Here is an 18179-nt window from a genome sequence, read left to right as displayed (position 1 = left end):
GGCACCCGGTCCCATCACTTCATGGCAAATAGATGGGGAAACAGTGGAAATAGTGGCTGACTTTATTTTTCTGGGCTCCAAAATCACTGCAGATGGTGACTGCAGCCATGAAATTAAAAGATGCTTACTCCTTGGAAAGAAAGTTATGACCAACCTAGATAGCATATTAAAAAGCAGAGACATTACTTTGCCAACAAAGGTCCGTCTAGTCAAGGCTATGGTTTTTCCAGTGCCATGTATGGATGTGAGAGTTGGACAGTGAAGAAAGCTGAGCGCCAAAGAATCGATGCTTTTGAACTGTGGTGCTGGAGAAGACTCTTGAGAGTCCCTTGGACTGCAAGGAGATCCAACCAGTCCATCCTAAAGGAGATCAGTCCTGGGTATTCATTGGAAGGACTGATGTTGAAGCTGAAACTCCAATACTTTGGCCACCTGATGTGAAGAGCTGACTCACTGGAAAAGACCCTGATGCTGGGAAAGATTGAGCGTAGGAGGAGAAAGGGACAACAGAGGATGAGATGGCTGGATGGCATCACCGACTTGATGGACATGGGTTTGGGTGGACTCAGGGAGTTGGTGATGGACAGGGAGGCCTAGCGTGCTGCAGTTCATGGGGTCGCAAAGAGTCGGACACGACTGAGCAACTTAACTGAACTGATCTCACTAAATTATCAGAAATGACATGGAAGAAATAAATACTTTCCTCTGATCTTTAAAAAGTGACTTATGCTTAATTCTTGGAACTGTGGCATAGAATACTTGGATCTTATTTTTCAACATACACTGTAAGAGAAATTTTAGTAGAGGGAATTGGCATTTAGAAGATTCCTAAAACAAGAGATAACAAATAATTTATGATGTGATCCTAAAATCTACTCCAGTCTATTTCCAGCACATGAAGTCATTTTCTTCCATGTTAGGCATGGAAGTTACTACAAGGAATCTTAGCAACAACAAAGAACCTTGATGAATCTTAACAACAGTACCACCAGGGGGTACTATAGACTAAAAGGGAACAAAGTTGTTCTCCTCCCAAGGATGGGGGAGCCAAGATCACAAACCACTGTTAAGACTTCCTCTGATTCATGTCAATGTATGGCAAAAACCACCACCACAATATAAAGCAATTAGACTCCAATTAAAATAAATAATTAAAATTTTTTAAAAAAGACTTCCTATGGACAAACTGCAATCTTCACTCATTTGCCTCCCCAGTTATTGGCTTGTGCCTAATGGTATATTCTGGTTTTTCTGCCAATTTTTTCCCCCTGAATGTCTGCCATACTTCCTGGTTACCAACCCTACCATTTCTACCTTCCCCATCTTCCTCCCATAAATCTCCCTTCTCTTCTCCTGCAGACACCTGTCAGCCTTATAACTTTCTCTACATGTACCTTCTATTCTTTGATTAACTGACCTTTTCCAGCATGAACACTGCTGTTCTAAATCAGTTATTCTCCAAATTAAAACATTTTCTATATAGCCTATTTACAGTGATAGGAATAGGAGTTATAATTTAAGGTTGCTCCTACTTCATTAATCTCTGAAAGGTAATTTAGTTCCATACAATCCAAATTAAAGAAAGCAAGACCTTCACAAGAAAAGTTAAATGAAGCCTAAGAACAAATGCCCACTAGTTCCCGAGTCAGTCAGTGTCTGTCACTCAGTCGTGTCTGACTCTTTGTGACCCCATGGACTGTCGCCCACCAGGCTCCTCTGTCCATGGGGATTCTCCAGGTAAGAATACTAGAGTGGGTTGCCATTCCCTTCTCGAGGGGATTTTCCCAACCCAGGGATTGAACCCAGGTCTCTTGCATTGCAGGTGCATTCTTTACTGTCTGAGCCACCAGGGAAGCCTCAGTAATGCCTATAAATCCATTTCTGCCCCAGTGGTCAAAGCTGTGTTTTAATTTTTTAATTTATTCTACACTCCACATCCATGCATATCTTCTTTGTTACCTGTCACTTCCATGTATTTGCCCCAGACTACTGCTTTCCAGGGCTATATCAAATCCTCTCATTTTTAAATCTCATTGATTAAATTATTTTGTAGCTTTAGTAATTCACACACCATACCACATACAACTGACCCATTTAACATATACAATGGCTTTTAGCATATTCAGAGTTGTGCAAACATCACCACAATCAGTTTTAGAACATTTTAACCACCCCAATAAGAAACTCTGCATGTATCAGCAGTCACTCTTCACTCCACCCTCTTCCCCTCCACCTCAGTCCCAGGAGACAAACAATCTATTTTGTGTCTATATAGATTTGCTTATCCTGGAGATTTTATACAAATACAATCCTACAATATGTGATCCTTTGTGACTGGCTTCTTTCATGTAATAATGATATTGAAGCTCATCCACATTATAGCATGTTCACTATTTTTTAATGCTGAATAATATTTAATTGTATGGATATACTATATATTTCATCTGTCCAGTCACCCATTGATGGGCATTTGGGTTGCTTCTACATTTTGTCTTTTATGAATAATGCTGCTTTAGAAAGTTTGTGTACAAATTTTTGTGTAGACATATGTTTTCATTTCTCTTAGGTATTGTTATGAACTTAACTGTATTTCCCCCAAAAAACATATGTTGAAGGTAACCTCCAGCACCTCAGAATGTGATCTCACTTGGAAATGAGTCTTTATAAAGGTAATCATGTTAAAATGAGGTCACTGGCTTAGGCTCGAGTCCAATATTTTGGGTGTCCTTATAAACAGGAAAATCTGGACAAGATGCAGAAACACATAGAGAGAACCCCAAGTGAAGATGGAGGGTTGCACTGATGCATCCACAAACCAAGGAATGTTACAGATTTCTGGCAAACACCAGAAACTACAAGAGGCAAGACAGGATTCTCTCCTAGAGCCATTATGGGGGGAGTAGGACCCCTGCCAATACTATGATTTAGGACTTCCAACTCCCAGGACTGTGAGACAATTATTATTTGTTTTTCTAAGCCACCCAGTTAGGGGTCCTTTGTTACAGTCGCCCTAGAAAATGAATACAGGAATGTATCTAGGGGTGGAACTGTTGGATCATTGTTTCACCATAAAGGAACTGCCAGATTGTTTTCTCAAAAAGCTGTATCATTTGGTTGTTTTCAGTAAATTATTAGTGATTTCAAAACCTCCCTCAAATACAGACAGTCAGCTCTTCTATGTGTTACCTTGCCCTTGACGAGTAATTCTCTCTTCAACCCCACCATGATGGCAATCCTCCTCACCACCATGTATTAAGCCTTCCTATATTTTTCAAAAAAGAACAATAACAAATGGTTAAATTACCAATGCACTAATAGAAGAGGGTATTAGACTAAGCTATGGTTGGGGCTGTAGAATAATCTAAGCACACTAAATCTGAAGATAGGCAAAGAGTAAATAGTACCAGACAGCAGGAAATTGTCTTTAAAAGGAGGACTTCCTAGCTGAGATGGGGAAGAGAAGAAGATCAGTAAGGAGATGATGGCATTTTCTTGAAGGAAGGGAATCTGGCCACAGAGAGATCTAAATTCCATCTCTGGAAAAAAGGAATTAGTCTGGGGAGAAGAGAATACATCTTCTGGCAGAAACTTTGAAATTCCGAATTTCGGTTTGTTGTTCTCCCGAGAGGAGCCTCAACTCTTCTTCAAACAATAAAGTACTATAATAAACCCAGAAATGATGAAGTTATATATATATATTTAATCAAATATCTAACTATTCTCAACAAGGAAGAATAAAACCCTTTATATAGTTGACTAAATAAGATACACACACATACCCACACATAAACAGATCAAGCACCATGCCTGGCCAATAAAGTTTTTAACAGCTAATAAAGTCTATAGATTTCAGATCTTGCATAAGGAATGGATGTCAGGTATATGAGTAATGACTTGGCTCTTGGCCATGTTATAAAAATTAGAGGGGGAAAAAACACATGCTAAAAGGTTTACATTAAAATCTCATAAAGATCACTTCCTTTTGTTAACAATAACCTATTTTCATTTTATTTCATGTCAACCTTTTCATTTTTCACAGCCTCGTATAGAAAAGCAAAGCAGAATGAAAAGGGAGTGTTGGAGAAATGCACTCTAATGCCAGTGAGCTAACTGCTGACAGTGATGAGAGACAGGGAAACACCAGACAGAGCCCATCACACAAAATGCACAACCATCCGGGATTATCTGGGAAATAAGGGCGTCAAGGCTGTATATTGTCACCCTGCTTATTTAACTTATATGCAGAGTACCTCATGCAAAAAATGCTGGGCTGGATGAAGCACAAGCTGGAATCAAGAACGCAGGGAGAAATATTAATAACCTCAGATACGCAGATGACACCACCCTTATGGCAGAAAGCGAAGAGGAATTAAAGAGCCTCTTGATGATGGTGAAAGAGGAGAGTGAAAAAGCTGGCTTAAAACTCAACATTCAAACAACTAAGATCATGGTATCCAGTCCCATCACTTCATGGCAAATACATGGGGAAACAATGGAAACAGTGACAGACTTTATTTTCTTGGACTCCATAATCACTGCAGATGGTGACTGCAGCCATGAAATTAAAAGATGCTTGCTCCTTGGAAGAAAAGCTATGACAAATCTAGACAGTGTATTAAAAAGCACAGACATTGCCGACAAAGGTTCGTATAGTCAAAGCTATAGTTTTTCCAGTAGTCATGTATGGATGAGAGTTGGACCATACAGAAGGCTGAGCACCAAAGAATTGATGCTTTTGAACTGTGGTGTTGGAGAAGACTCTTGAGAGTTCCTTGGACTGTAAGGAGATCAAACCAGCCAATCCTAAAGGAAACCAGTACTGAATATTCATTGGAAGGATTGATGCTGAAGCTCCAATACTTTGGTCACCTGATGTGAAGAGCGAACTCATTGGAAAAGGCACTGATGCTGGGAAAGATTGAAGGCAGGAGGAGAAGGGGACAACAGAGGACAAGATGGTTGGATGGCATCACCAAGTTGATGGACATGAGTTTGAGCAAGCTCCAGGAGATAGTGAAAGGCAGGGAAGCCTGGCGTGCTGCAGTCCATGGGGTCGCAAAGAGTCGGACTCGACTGAACAACAACCAGGATTATTTAGTGAAGGGAGAAAGGAGAGAAAAAACCCCTGAAGGTGTCACAGTGCAATCACGGTGCCCCAGACTGGTGAGCTTGAGTCCTCCGAAGAGTTCATGTTACTTAAGAGATATGTAACAACAGTACTTCCTAGAACACAACATTAAGGAATTAAAATTAAAGCTACTGATTATCTCTAATAAGCCATCCTTTTCTTTTCCTTCTCTTGAACTTTCTCCCAGTCGATGACTAAACCCGGTCTGGAAAGAGAAGACTGGAACAAAACAATTATCCAGGAAACCTAGGTCTGAAAATACAGCAATGGTTGTTTAAAGCTGGAAGAACATGACCAAGACTAAAATCTATATAATTTTACTTATCGTGAAACACTAAACAAACAACAACAAAAAAGATGTACCTTGCATACCATTTCTACAGAAACCTCTTCCCTCCCCAGCCTCCTCTTACCTGGTTACAACAAAAGCCACATAATCTTTTAAATCAGTGGGTCTCAAGCACTTGGAGAAGCCCAAGCAGCAGTATCAGCATTACCTGAAAATTCCTTGGAAAAGCAAATTATGGAGCCACACCCCGGGCCTACAGGCTCCAAGAGTGGGGCCAGAAACTAGGGGTGGTCCCAGTGCTCCCTCCTTTCAGGTGATTCTGAGGCTTGCTGAAGTCAGAGCAAATAATACAAACGTAAAAGACCCAGGATTTCTGATAGAACAAAACAATCCTTAAACGACTGAAGTGACAAAAGGTGATAGGGAAGGAAAGTCTAGAATGTAAACTGTGCATTATTAGTTTAGAAACCATGTTCTTTCTAGACTAAGTCCTCGTTAGTAATAGCATGAAGATGGTACCTTCCAGATATTTCAGGAGTGCCCGGCAGCTATTTCCATGAGCAGATATCAGAATGGTTTTACCACGTAATACTTCAGGAGCAATCCTTTCATTCCAGTAGGGAAGGAGTCTCTCCAGAACATCCTTTAAGCTCTCGGATCGTGGCAGCTGATCCAAAGGCACATCACACACTTTATACCTCCGGTCATTGTAGATGTCATGGTAGTAAGGATGGGACTCATCGATGGGAGGAGGGGTCACGTTGTAGCTCCTTCTCCACAGCCTCACCTGCTCCTCGCCGTGATTCAACGCCATCTGCTCTCTGTTGAGACTGATCAAGGCTCCATAGTGACGCTCGTTGAGACGCCAGGAGCTCTCCATGGGAACCCACTCCTGCCCCAGCTCTTCCAGGATCAGCCAGGCTGTGTGGATGGACCGGTTCAGGATGGATGTGAACACGAGATCAAACTCAAAGTTTAGTGCTTTGAGTTGCTTCCCACAGTTCCGCGCTTCCTCCAGTCCATCACTGTTGAGTTTCTGATCCACCCAGCTACAGAAACGGTTCTCTTTATTCCAAGCACCCTCTCCATGTCTTAACATAATCAGTTTGTACTTGGACATATTGATGGCTGAGCTTCCCTAGGGCTTTCCAAAGGGCCAGTGTTCAGTGACAACAATACATCTAGACAGAGAAGAAACAAGAAGTACAAAAGTTATATGTTTCATTCAACTGACTACCTGGGAGTAGAAGCACAACTTTCCAACAGCCAGTTTCTAAAATACACTGGAATGATTCCTTGAACCCTTCTGACATCAGTCATCCAGCAACTCATACACACTATGGCACATACGGGCAGAGTCTACTGATAAGTACAGAGAACCTAGTTAGCTGACTTAAATTTTCTGATGGTTAGATAGTATATGTTAATTGCATGACGTACAACAACAGAACACTTCATTCTAATGGCATGCTACATTTCTACCAGATAAAAAGGCAGTTCCTGCTTACAGAAGAGAGGATTTAATAGAATGAGTTGCACGTGTCTAAGATGATGACTTGTAGCTGGGAACTCCCAGCTTTGAGAAGCTAACTCAAGATTGAAGGAACAATCGCTTCTCGGCCTTTTGGCTAAGATCAAGTGAAGACTGAAGGAACACCCTTCTCATTCTGTTTTCCCTCTGGTGAAGAAAGAAATATTTACAGTCTCATCTTATTACAGAAGTTATCAAACATGCTAATTCAATAAACCACCGCATTCACCTGGTATGTAAATCACTGAGTGGAGACAACTGGCTCTTTAATGCCATAGTCTATACCATACACAAGAAAATCTAAGTTTCAGCATGTAAACAATACTAAGATGATTTCAATCAACCTTTTAGCATCCAATACGGTAGTCACTTAAATAATCTCTCACCTGACTCAAGATGACAGTTTTTGGCAGAAATAAATCTGGATGCAAAACAAGCTATCAAATTAAGCAGCTGAGAGATGCTGCCTATAGAAACAGATGACCAGGAGCAGGTCTGCAGGAGTGAGAGGAAGCACACAGATAAGGAGGCCACATCTCCTCCTCTCAGCCCTTCAGCTGTCCTATACATGCCAGCCACATTGCAGAGGAAGACTCTAGTAAGGTGGGACAGTAACCCTGGAGTGTTTCTGAACCCCCTAACTGAAGCTGCTAGCCCAGAAATCTGGGCCCACTCTGTCCCCTGGAGAAAATCTGCAGCCTGGCTGCACCAGCCTGCCTCACTGGCCTTTCAACGGACACATTCACACTGACAAATGCTACTTGGTTTACGTGCCCAGCACTTTCCACATCAGGGGGTACAGATTATACAAACATCAGGGCCTGGTCTTCTGCCATTCTTGGCAACTTCCATGAACTGGAGATACTCTGTCCCACGTAAACTGTGATTTGCCCACAGTTATACAATAATCAGTGACGAAGTTAATTGGAATCTGGATCTAATTTCTTCCTTTCCTTAGTTAATTCCGAGAGATTCTGAAGTGGGGGGAAAGTCTTTACAACAAAGCTTCCGATTTCAGAGGGCCAAGAGCGGACCTGAGGGAGGAAGCAGATGGAGATGATCTGCAAGTGGCTGAAAGGCGACAGCAGTTAGGTTTATGACCTCCCCTTCTCATTGGGCATCGATGAAGTCTGACCTTTATTTAATGCATGTGCAACAGAGAAGCATCAGGTTACTGGAAGAGCCCGGGCTCAGGACACAGGTGAAGGTACCCTGCAGAGCTGAGACTTTCCGGAGGGAGAACGATGCCTCTCCCGTCAACCCAGACGGGCATCGAGGAGCAGAAAACTGAAAATGGCAGTGTTTGGCTAGGTGATTACTGGTGCCTGGAAGTGGAATAATCATGAAACGAATGAAGCTCAAGCTTTAGGGCCCCTCACTTGAACAAACTCCTTCTAGGGCACTGGGAGAGACCAAATAATGAATTCACATGGATGAGAATGTGTATGTGTGTTTAATCAGCAAAAGAAAGACACTTGGGTATTGTTTTTTTGAAGAGCCCACCCCAATCCACTAAGTGCTAGAAGCTTCAGGCCTATCAAAAACTGGATTCATGCCCATGCAACATTTAATTTCTGCTCTGTTTTTGGTGGTGGAGGGGGATGGAAAAAAGAGAAGCTGTCAATTGTTCTCTACCTCAGCCCTTATTGTGTCTTATCAAGCAAGAAGCTTCTCATAGCAAAGAAGCTATTTTTCACTTCAGGTGAAGAAGGTGTGATGCACAAATATTGTAGGCAGATGCACTTCTCCATCATCTTTTGATGATGAACTATCCTGAGGGGGAAAAAATGTAGCAATAACATCACAAACACTCAGGCACCTATCACGAAGCTTTACAGTATTTTAATCAGCTCTAGTTGTTTAAGAAATAAGACAATTTCTGTTTCTTCCCTCTCAAAATATATACACTGGAGCAGAGAAATATTGTTACAGCCACAAAGACTCTACAAATACACCAGCCCCTTATTATGGTACTCAGAGGGCAAACACAGGATAAGATACTGAAGTGGAGCATCTACTTCAGGTCAACAAAGTCCCTTCCCTCTCTCCTCCTTTCTATCAACTGACCTTTGCCATTTAATTAATGACTGAATATTTACAAAGGAGCTGTTGAGGTTTACAGCTTGAAGTCTTTATGATTCAACCTCTGTGGGAGCTGGTATGCCAAGTGTTTACCAACAAATACAACACTGCTGTCAGTTTCATTTAAAGTTTCAGGCAGGGGCTGCAGATCTGTGTGGGGCTGCAGGGGTGGTGGGAACATTGCTGAACTGCAGAGAACATATGTGCTTCTCTGATGGATGCAGCTCGTGTACATTGACACATGGATGGAGCATCTGTATAATCTAGTCTTGCTGAGCTAAGGGTACCATTCTAGAACTTTTCTGGAGAACAAAGAGAAGCTGGGGACTGCTGGAAACAGAAGACTGGAGAGAATGCAAGACTCAGACCAGAAAGAACTTGTGGATTCTGTTTTGTTTTTAAGAGTAAATAAATGTCTCTCTCTCTCTTTTTTTTTTTTTTGTAACGTGATCGTTTCAGCTTAAAAGTTCATAGGAAAAATGAAAGGAGTAGCTACTACTTAGCTCCAGCCCATTTCTCTGTGAGACTGAGAACTGAGGTCCTCAATTTTCCAATTTTCAAAAGGACTGGAAATGTGAATTTCATGTGATATCTGATATAAATACTAGCAACTAACTAGAATACATTTTTAAAAACGTGAGCTAAACAAGATCTGTCTGAGGGTAGCTTGAGTCAGCTAGTGTATGACCTGTGACTTAAAGGGGAAGCTCCTCCAAGTCACAGGTGAATGGGAAGCCTTACCCCCACCTCCTGGAGCTGGTCAGAGCCCAGGCCTCCAGGCTCTAACCCGGGCCCTTTCTCTGTGGTTGTCCAGCACACTCTTTCACAGGACAGACCTGCTAATCCCCACATATGCCAGGCTTCCTTGTCCCTGACCCTCCCTTCACCAAACCTTTGCCAGTGCCTTGCAGAGTCCCAGCTCTGTAATCAAACTCCTACTCAACTTTGGACTCTTCTGGAATGTTTCCTCCAGCTCTCAACACTGACCAAGCTGAAAATGAACTGAGCACAAAACTACTCCAAGGTGTCTGCTTTTGCCTTTAGCAGGGGTATTTGTGCCTCATATCCTGGGGTGGGGGCAGCTGATGGACAGGGTCCTGCTCCCTCCCTCTTGATGGTACCGCCTGACCGAATGCCTCCACCCCCACAATCTTTTGGGCAGGAGCAGGGAGCTTTGATTCTGAGAGTCGTGCAATATTCAGCCGTAGTTCTCTTACCCTCATGTATTAGCTACAAACTTCCTGAAAACTGAGTACCCTGTTTAAAATCCTCAAATTACTTCCTGTTGATCTTAGGGCAAAACTCAAAATCCTTAATGTGACCAGAAAGGCTTTGGTTTTCTTTATTTCCTTGAACATACCATGTTCTTTCTGGCCTCAGGAACTCTACACACTCTGTATCCTACACAGAACCCTTGCCCATCATCATCTCCCCTCCAACTGCCACTTTAATCCCACTCTGCTTTTTGGACCCACTAGTCATCAGCCGGTCCAATCAAAATGTAATGCAAGCCACATATAATCGGCTTTTTAAAATTGGTAATTTTAAACTTTCTAAAAGTTATATTAAGCAGAAAAAAGTAGGTGAAATTTTAATAATTCATTCTATTTAACCCTTTAGTTTCAAAGGATTATCATTCTAACATGTGATCTATATAAAATAATTAATGAGGTATTTTCTTTTTTTTTCTTAGTAAGTTTTTGAAACCTGATCTGCATTTTACACTGAAAGCACAACTCACTTTGAACTAGCCAAGTTTCAAGGGCTCCACAGCCACCCATGACCAGTGGTTACTATATTGAATGGTGTGATTATAGAGCTTAGTTTAAATGTTATTTCCTCTAGGCTGGTGGTTTCTCAAACTTTAATGTGCATTGGAATCACCAAGAGAACTGTTTCAGATTACTGGGCCCCATTTCCACAGCCTGAATGTGTAGGTCTGGGGTGGGCATGAGACTGTATTTCTAACAAGATTCCAGGTGATGCTGATGCTGCCGGTTTGAGGACGATGCTTTCAGACTGCTGTGTATGCCCTTCTTTCTCACTCACTGAAAGTGGTGAGGTGCCTTCCCACAGCCCCCTGCTTTATGACATTGGGTGCAGTTGTGATGGGTCACTATGACAGATCACTTGCTCCCCGTCCGTGTGCCCTGTAAACTGCATTAGAGCTGATGACTCACTGCCTATCTCTGGAACCCAGCATGACTCTTGACACATACTAGGTACTTAGTAGGTGTGTTGACTGAATCAAAGACAAGCAAAAATGATTAGACTGTGCTAATAAGGCTAAGTGTGGTGCAGTGAGTATTCAGAGTCATGTTCTTTGCGACCCCATGGACTGTAGGCTGCCAGGATCTTCTGCCCATGGAATTTTCCCAGTAAGAATATTGGAGGGGGTTGCCATTTCCTACTCCAGGGGATCTTCCCAGCCCAGGGATTGAACCCACATCTCCGACATCTCCTGCAATGGCAGGCGGATTCTTTATCACTATGCCAGCTGGGAAGTCCAATAGTTTTAGTGGTAACTGCCAAAGCATAGAACAGTCAACTGGGGACATCTCTGGCAATCCAGTGGTTAAGACTCCACCCTTCTACTGCAGGCAGTGTGGGTTCCATCCCTGGTTGGAACTAAGATCTCACATGTCACATGGTATGGCCAAAAAAACAAATCAACAGTCAGTTGGCAGGTCCAAGATGTTAGGAAGATTTAACTCAAGAATTCCAATGTATTTGATGGCAAAGGCAGAGCCAAGAACAATCATCCATCATATTTTTGTATCTGTTACAGTTTAGTATATTCCTAAATGGCCTTAACAATATGCACAGAGAAAAGAGAGATTGATTTGTTCAAAAACAGAGGCACTAAATGAAACTGGAGCTGTCATCCAGGCCCTGTGCCTCTGACACCCATGCTCTTTCTACCTCATCATGGAAGACTTGCGAGTCTGGGTGTGAGCATCTAGGCTCACTTGGCTTCACTTCACAGGAGCATCTCCAGTCACAGCTTGTCTTTCCAACCCAGGCAGACATTTCATGAGATGTTCACAAACAAGGTGAGTATAAAGGAGGGCTCAGTGTGTGACTGCTCATGAGAACCTCACAGAACAATGTCGAATCAGGCAACAGACACCCCCAACTTAGAAAGAGGGGCCATGCTAAGAATTAAAAACTATTCTTAAAAATCAAGCTTTGTGGGGGGTGGGGGCGCGTGTGCTGCTTTTGGTAAAGCTTACCATGCTGGAGTTGATTTTCAAGGGTCCTCATTTATCCCCTCAGCAAGGGTTATTGGCACTCGAATTAAGCGCTGATTTTAGTCAATGATTTACTTCACACCCCCAAGGGGCCACACAGGTCACTGAGTGACCACACTTCAGGGTGCCTTCCTTTTTAAAATATGATGTGGCTCAAAGAAAAAAAAATACTAAGCAAACATATCTTTTACATGACTCTGCATCTCCTCTTCCTGCCCCTTCCTCTTGGCTGTTTTTCCCTTCCTTCTGGCCATTATTTTTTTTAGTCGTCTGACACCTACCTTGTACCTTGCCCACTCTACTGAAACAGTCTCTCAAAAGACTGCTGATTAGTCACTTCTTAGTAAGTGGAGACCATCTTCACTCAGGACTCCCACTGCTTTGACCCCTCTGAAGCTGAGCACTTCCATAAAGGTAAGAAAAATTCTTCTAAGACTTCAGGGCTGCATTTCTCCCACCTCTTCTATTGTTATGTCCTGGTTTTGCCCACCTGTTGGCAACAGTACTAGGATGGTGAAGCATATATCATAGCATACCTTCCCTACCCAAGAATCGAACCTGGGTCTCCTGCACTGCAGGCAGATTCTTTACCATCTGAGCCACCAGGGAAGCCTGTATGACACCACGGCCTCTACCTTTCTTGGAGTGCTCATTGTGTGCTTGGGGTGATTTGAATTCTCAACCACCATTCTATGGACAGGTTACTACAATTACTCTTATTTTATAGATGCAGAAACTCAGGAGAGGCTAACTTGCCCAAGAGGACAAAGACTGTAACTGGCAGAGCAGGAGTTCAATATCAGACCAGCCTGGACCCCAAAGCCTATACATATGCCCTGACCCACTCTGCTCCACTACCATATGGGCACCCAAGCCTCTGTCTTCTTACCCTGGAAACCCAACTTTTCTCACGACTTTAATTACATTAAGATGGATGATGTATCCATTGACAGCCCCAGATACTCATCAGTCTGCCCAGTCTGGTCAAACAACTCATTCTTCAAATACGTGCTGCAAATCTCATTTGGACATGGCATAAAGCTAGGCCTGGGAGGAACAGAGAATCGAACATGAATGATGCCTTCAAGGGACTAATGGGGGAAAAGTGACGTGTGTGTATCATGACAGCAGAAAATAATCCACAGCATGAGAAAGCACTTGATGTATAAGGGAGATGGAAAAGGAGTTTTTGGGTTTTTTTTGAATAATGCTTCGTGGACATGGCACTATTTAAGCTGGATTTGAAAAGATGTTTAAGATTTATAGAAAAAAGAAAAGGAATTCTGGTCTAAGGGAACAGTGAGTAGAGGTAAGGGAATGGGTATTTATGGATAACCATTCAAACTGGTTTGCCTAGAACAGTCTTGCTTTAGACCTGTTTCCCCAACATAATTATTATAGGGCCCCTTTCACACGTGAAGGTCCCATCTGGAAAATTATATGATCACCCTATACTAAGTATAGGGTATAACAAGGAAGTAGGAGGACACTAGTTTAGAAAGATAAGACTGAATAGTGGCCCTGAAAGGCCATTGTGCCAAAGAACATAGGTTCTTCTGCAAGTACTGGGACATCATTAAAGCTTTAATAATGTGTATTTTAGGAGAATCAGGCAGCACTTACAAGTAAGGGAAATGGATGTGAATACTTATGAATCTTTTGCAAGTATTCTGGTAACATTTAATGAAGACCTGGGGTAGCATAAATGCTGTTGAAATGGGATGAAGGCAACGATGTGAGAGACACTCCAGCTTAGCTGGAGGCAAAAAAAAAAGGGGGGGCAACCTTTTCTGTAAAAGGTCCAAGAGTAAAATTTTAGGCTTTGTGGGCGATATGGTCTGTCTTAAAATTACTCAATTCTGCCTCTGTAGCTGAAAGCAGTCATAAACAATGCATATATAAACAAATAAGGCTATGTTCCAATAAACATATTGGAACTTTTTGACTTTTACATATGGATAAAGAAATGAGAATTTCATATAATTTCCATGCACATGAAATATTGTTATTCTTTGACTTATTTCAACCATTAAAAAAATGTAAAAGCCATTCATAACTTGTGGGCTGGACAGATAGTAGGCCAGAAGGTCTTAGCTTCCTAAACCCTGGTCTAGCTGAGATTACTCAGATCTACTAATCACATCAGCATTTTGAACATTTAAGCATCCTGTCATAGGATAATCCCAACATTATTAAAAATCACCTGATTTTATTCTTGGCCAGCATTGCAAGTACTTTGAATAATAGAATCCCATTCATAACTGTTTTTCGTCCTTCACATAAGACAATACTGACCACATTTAAATCAGTCTGAGCCGTTTATATTGCTTCATCAAATTACTTAATAATGGGTTCAAGATAGAATAGGGAAAAAAATTATTCATCTTGTTAACCAACTTCAAAAATATAATCTGTCATTTTGACACGCTTTACTTTTATTAGACATCTTTATAAACTGTCACAGTGCTTCACACTTCAGGTGAATACATACCTGGTAACTCATGAACAGGTGGGGAAAATTATAGGATAAAGTCCAGTCTCAGCTTGTTTTCTATTTCCAAAAATTGAGTAAGAAATGTGATCAATGATAGAATGTTGAAGCAATATAAAATAAGGGATGCAGAGCCACAGTTGCTTTGATCCAAAGCTTTCTCTTCAATGATAAATATTCAAACGCTACCCTAGACCATTTGGGTGTTTCCACGTTTGCACCACTTGGAGGTCTAAATCCTCACTATGCAGCTTTGAATGACTCTCAATCCCCACTGCGTTAGGGGTCTAGCTCTATAGAAGATAGACTGGCTAGACTTGAGGACAGGAAAAAGAGAGGTTAACCAAGTTTCTGATAAATTAAAAAGGAACCGTTCTAAAGGGAAATGAAATCTGGAGCTCAGTTCCTAAGATTCTCCGAGCCCAGCTCAATATGAAAAGTTCAAACATGCCTGTATCCAAAAGTACCTCCTGTTCCTCATCTATTACTTTTCCGAAAGCTTGATGGTAATTTTTTCATTTGTATTTGCATTAGAAGAACAACTATTTTACCAGGAGCAAACACTATTACTTATAGGTGTTTTCCAGACACTATTACCCTGTCATTCTCCAACTTTATACCTTCTAACAGCCCTGACTGCCCCCATGTTACAGAGGTAACAAACCATAGCAGGTAGGCCTTTATTCACAGGGAAGTATCCAGCAATGAGATGTGTGTGCGTGGGACATGTGGCCTGTTCCAGCTGGCATGGCATCACTCATGTGCGGAATACCTACTCAAGACATTTCCTTCCTATCTCTGGTTACTTATTCCCCTACGTAGTAGCATTTGAGCCAAAACAAGCCATTTCCACCAAATCCCAAAAGTGTGAAGTCAAGAAACCTAGACTTTAGTCCCAGCTCTGCTACTTAATGACCGTGTCATCTTGGCTATTTAAGTTATCTGCTGCACCTCAGGTTCCCTGTCCATAAAGATGAGGATAATGAAATTACTGTTTCTCAAAGGGCTACGAGGAATACTAAATGAGATGATGGTGAAGCGCCCTACCAAAGAATGCAAGGTATTCTGGATTGAATGGAGCAGACTTTGACTAACACATGAAGACTGATACAGACCTCAGGCCCTTGAAAGTGATCCTACCTTGATGATGGTATGAGCAGAAACAAAAGCTGGGGATAGAATAAAATGAAGGTGGGGGTAAGGAGAAGAGGTTAAATTAGCTAGGGGAAGGAGGAATGCAATCAAATGTTGTATGTGTTTCAGGGCAGGGGTATTGATGGTAAGATACAGTCCTAGAAGCATCCCAAATACTAAGTGATATTCTATAATTCACATGCTTTGGTGAAGTGGCTAACATTTATTTTACATTTTATAAACTGTGTTTTTTTTCATATCTGTGGCCACGTTTCAGTTAAAGAGTTTTGTTATTCAGTGATACTTTCAGTCCTATTTCCCCATACAAATATCCCTTCACACCAGATTTCATTCCAAGGATGTTCAAGCGACCCATCAACAGTTCAGATACTGGCGTGTCCTCTGTGCTCTAGGCACAAGACAAAGATGAAGGTGTGGCTGAATTTGATGTCATTACTTAATATAAATTTAAAATGAAATGTGCCACTTAATTTCAACCAACCATAGAAGGCAAAAGAGGAAGAGAGACTGAAAGATCTACCCAGACACCAACAGCAGCTGTCTCTGAGTAGTGGAATAAAGGATGACATTTTCTGCCATGTTTTACTTCTGTACAATGTTCATTCTGGACAATGACCAAATTTTCTACAATGATCCACTTGGTTTGGTTTAAATATGGACACAAAAGAACCAGGTACGACCCTTGTAGCTGGGAGCTTTCATTTGCTAACAGACTGGTTAGGAATTTACTGTAATGAGATTTTGCTGATGTACTTGTGGTGGAAAACGTTTAAGAATCTTTAGTTTAAAACAGACTTTGAACACAGGCATGGACCTCAGAAATAATCTAATGCAACATCCACTTTTTAAAGAGGCAGAAGAGTCAGAGAATTGAAATGATTTAAGATTACACCTGATAGCTCAGTTGGTAAAGAATCTGCCTGCAATACAGGAGAATCTGGTTTGATTCCTGGGTCAGGAAGAGCCCCTGGAGAAGGGATAGGCTACCCACTCCAGTATTCTTGGGCTTCCCTTGTGGCTCAGCTGGTAAAGAATATCCCTGCAATGTGAGAGACCTGGGTTTGATCCCTGGGTTGGGAAGATCCCCTGGAGAAGGGAAAGGCTACCCACTCCAGTATTCTGGCGTGGAGAATTCCATGGACTGTATAGTTCATGGGGTTGCAAAGAGTCGGACATGACTGAGTGACTTTCACTTCACTAAGATCACACAACTTCAAGACTAAAACCAGGTGTCTTGACTGCCAACTCAGAGCTCCTTCCACAACACCATTTGATTGAATTATGCTTCTCTAAACCCCACCACAATTGAGTATAGCATCTGTGGTATGTGAGGTGCATAGGAATACAAGGATGGAACAAACCTAGTCCCCTGGCCTCAAGGGAGACAGTTTTAAAAGACAAAATGACATGTGTTCTGCTTTCATTATAGAAAACCCTAGAAACTACTGGTGAAAGATTGCATCTGATTTTTTTTTCCCCCAAGTGGGCAGTTAACATTCTGGTACCACTTACAAGCCATTAAGCCTCCATAATTTGGGAGGCGGTAAGGTAGTAAGAGTTATAGTAAGTTAGCCAACAACCAATTATTCCTCAAAACTCAACTGTGAATTTCACTTACATTCGGCATTTCTACTCTCTTTCTCCAGTAACATGGCCCTCATCCCTTGGAAAGAAGAAGAAATACACTTACTTTTCCATTTGTAGTGGTTCAAAGAATCTGTGATTTAGTTCCAGATTTGAACCCTCCATTGAAACCACTGCAGATATTTACCTTTCTCCTTTCATGACGTTCAGGTTTTTTCTATCTACTGAGCCTTCGGGGGCCAAGTCTGCCATCGCCCTCAATATAGCGCCAAGGCCCGGAAAACACACGGAAGCGCCCTTTCAAGGGGAGTCCTACGATGGACCGGGCTTTGACTGACACCCGGTACCTGAGACGTCCAGGGGAGTAGAAGTATCACTCCCTTCGACTCCCTGTTTATTTTTGCCGTCAAGATACCACTATCAACGTGGGGTCCTCCTTTCCGCTGGCAGACTAGACAGGCTTATTCTGAGAAAGGGACAGCTGAGCGGGACCTGGGGTTAGATAAGTGAGGGTCGGAGCTGGAAGGGTGGGCGTGCGAGTGCCAGACTCCCACCACAGACTGAACCTGGGGAGGAAAGAAACTGACCCTCCAGCACGCCGAAATAAACTACCACATCATTGACAAATGGAAAACCTTCGCAACAGCACTATTAACAACAGCAACCAC

At 42.1% G+C, this 18179-nt stretch overlaps 1 protein-coding gene and 1 long non-coding RNA gene across 4 annotated transcripts in view; one reads left to right on the top strand and one right to left on the bottom strand.

Moving 5' to 3' along the window:
* The window catches only part of BPGM (bisphosphoglycerate mutase), a 32984-nt gene that overhangs the window by 12240 nt on the left and 2565 nt on the right, over nt 1–18179 (bottom strand). For 2 of the 3 annotated variants that reach the window (XM_081532937.1, XM_081532936.1), the window contains exon 2: nt 5937–6598. In XM_081532937.1, the coding sequence (XP_081389063.1) occupies nt 5937–6537 (601 nt within the window). In that variant the 5' untranslated portion in view covers nt 6538–6598. Of the gene's footprint in view, nt 1–5936; nt 6599–7761; nt 7983–18179 lie in introns of all 3 variants that reach the window. The other variant, XM_081532938.1, reaches the window with a different exon arrangement.
* LOC145523165 (uncharacterized) lies at nt 11192–16506 on the top strand. Its single transcript, XR_014066397.1, has 3 exons — nt 11192–12083; nt 13009–13590; nt 15777–16506. It is a non-coding gene; the product is annotated as an uncharacterized LOC145523165 (long non-coding RNA).

Source organism: Giraffa tippelskirchi, chromosome 10, assembly GCF_054371585.1.
Source record: "Giraffa tippelskirchi isolate mGirTip1 chromosome 10, T2T-mGirTip1v1.2.pri, whole genome shotgun sequence".
NCBI classification, from domain to species: domain Eukaryota; kingdom Metazoa; phylum Chordata; class Mammalia; order Artiodactyla; family Giraffidae; genus Giraffa; species Giraffa tippelskirchi.
This window is presented reverse-complemented; position numbering and strand designations above follow the sequence as displayed.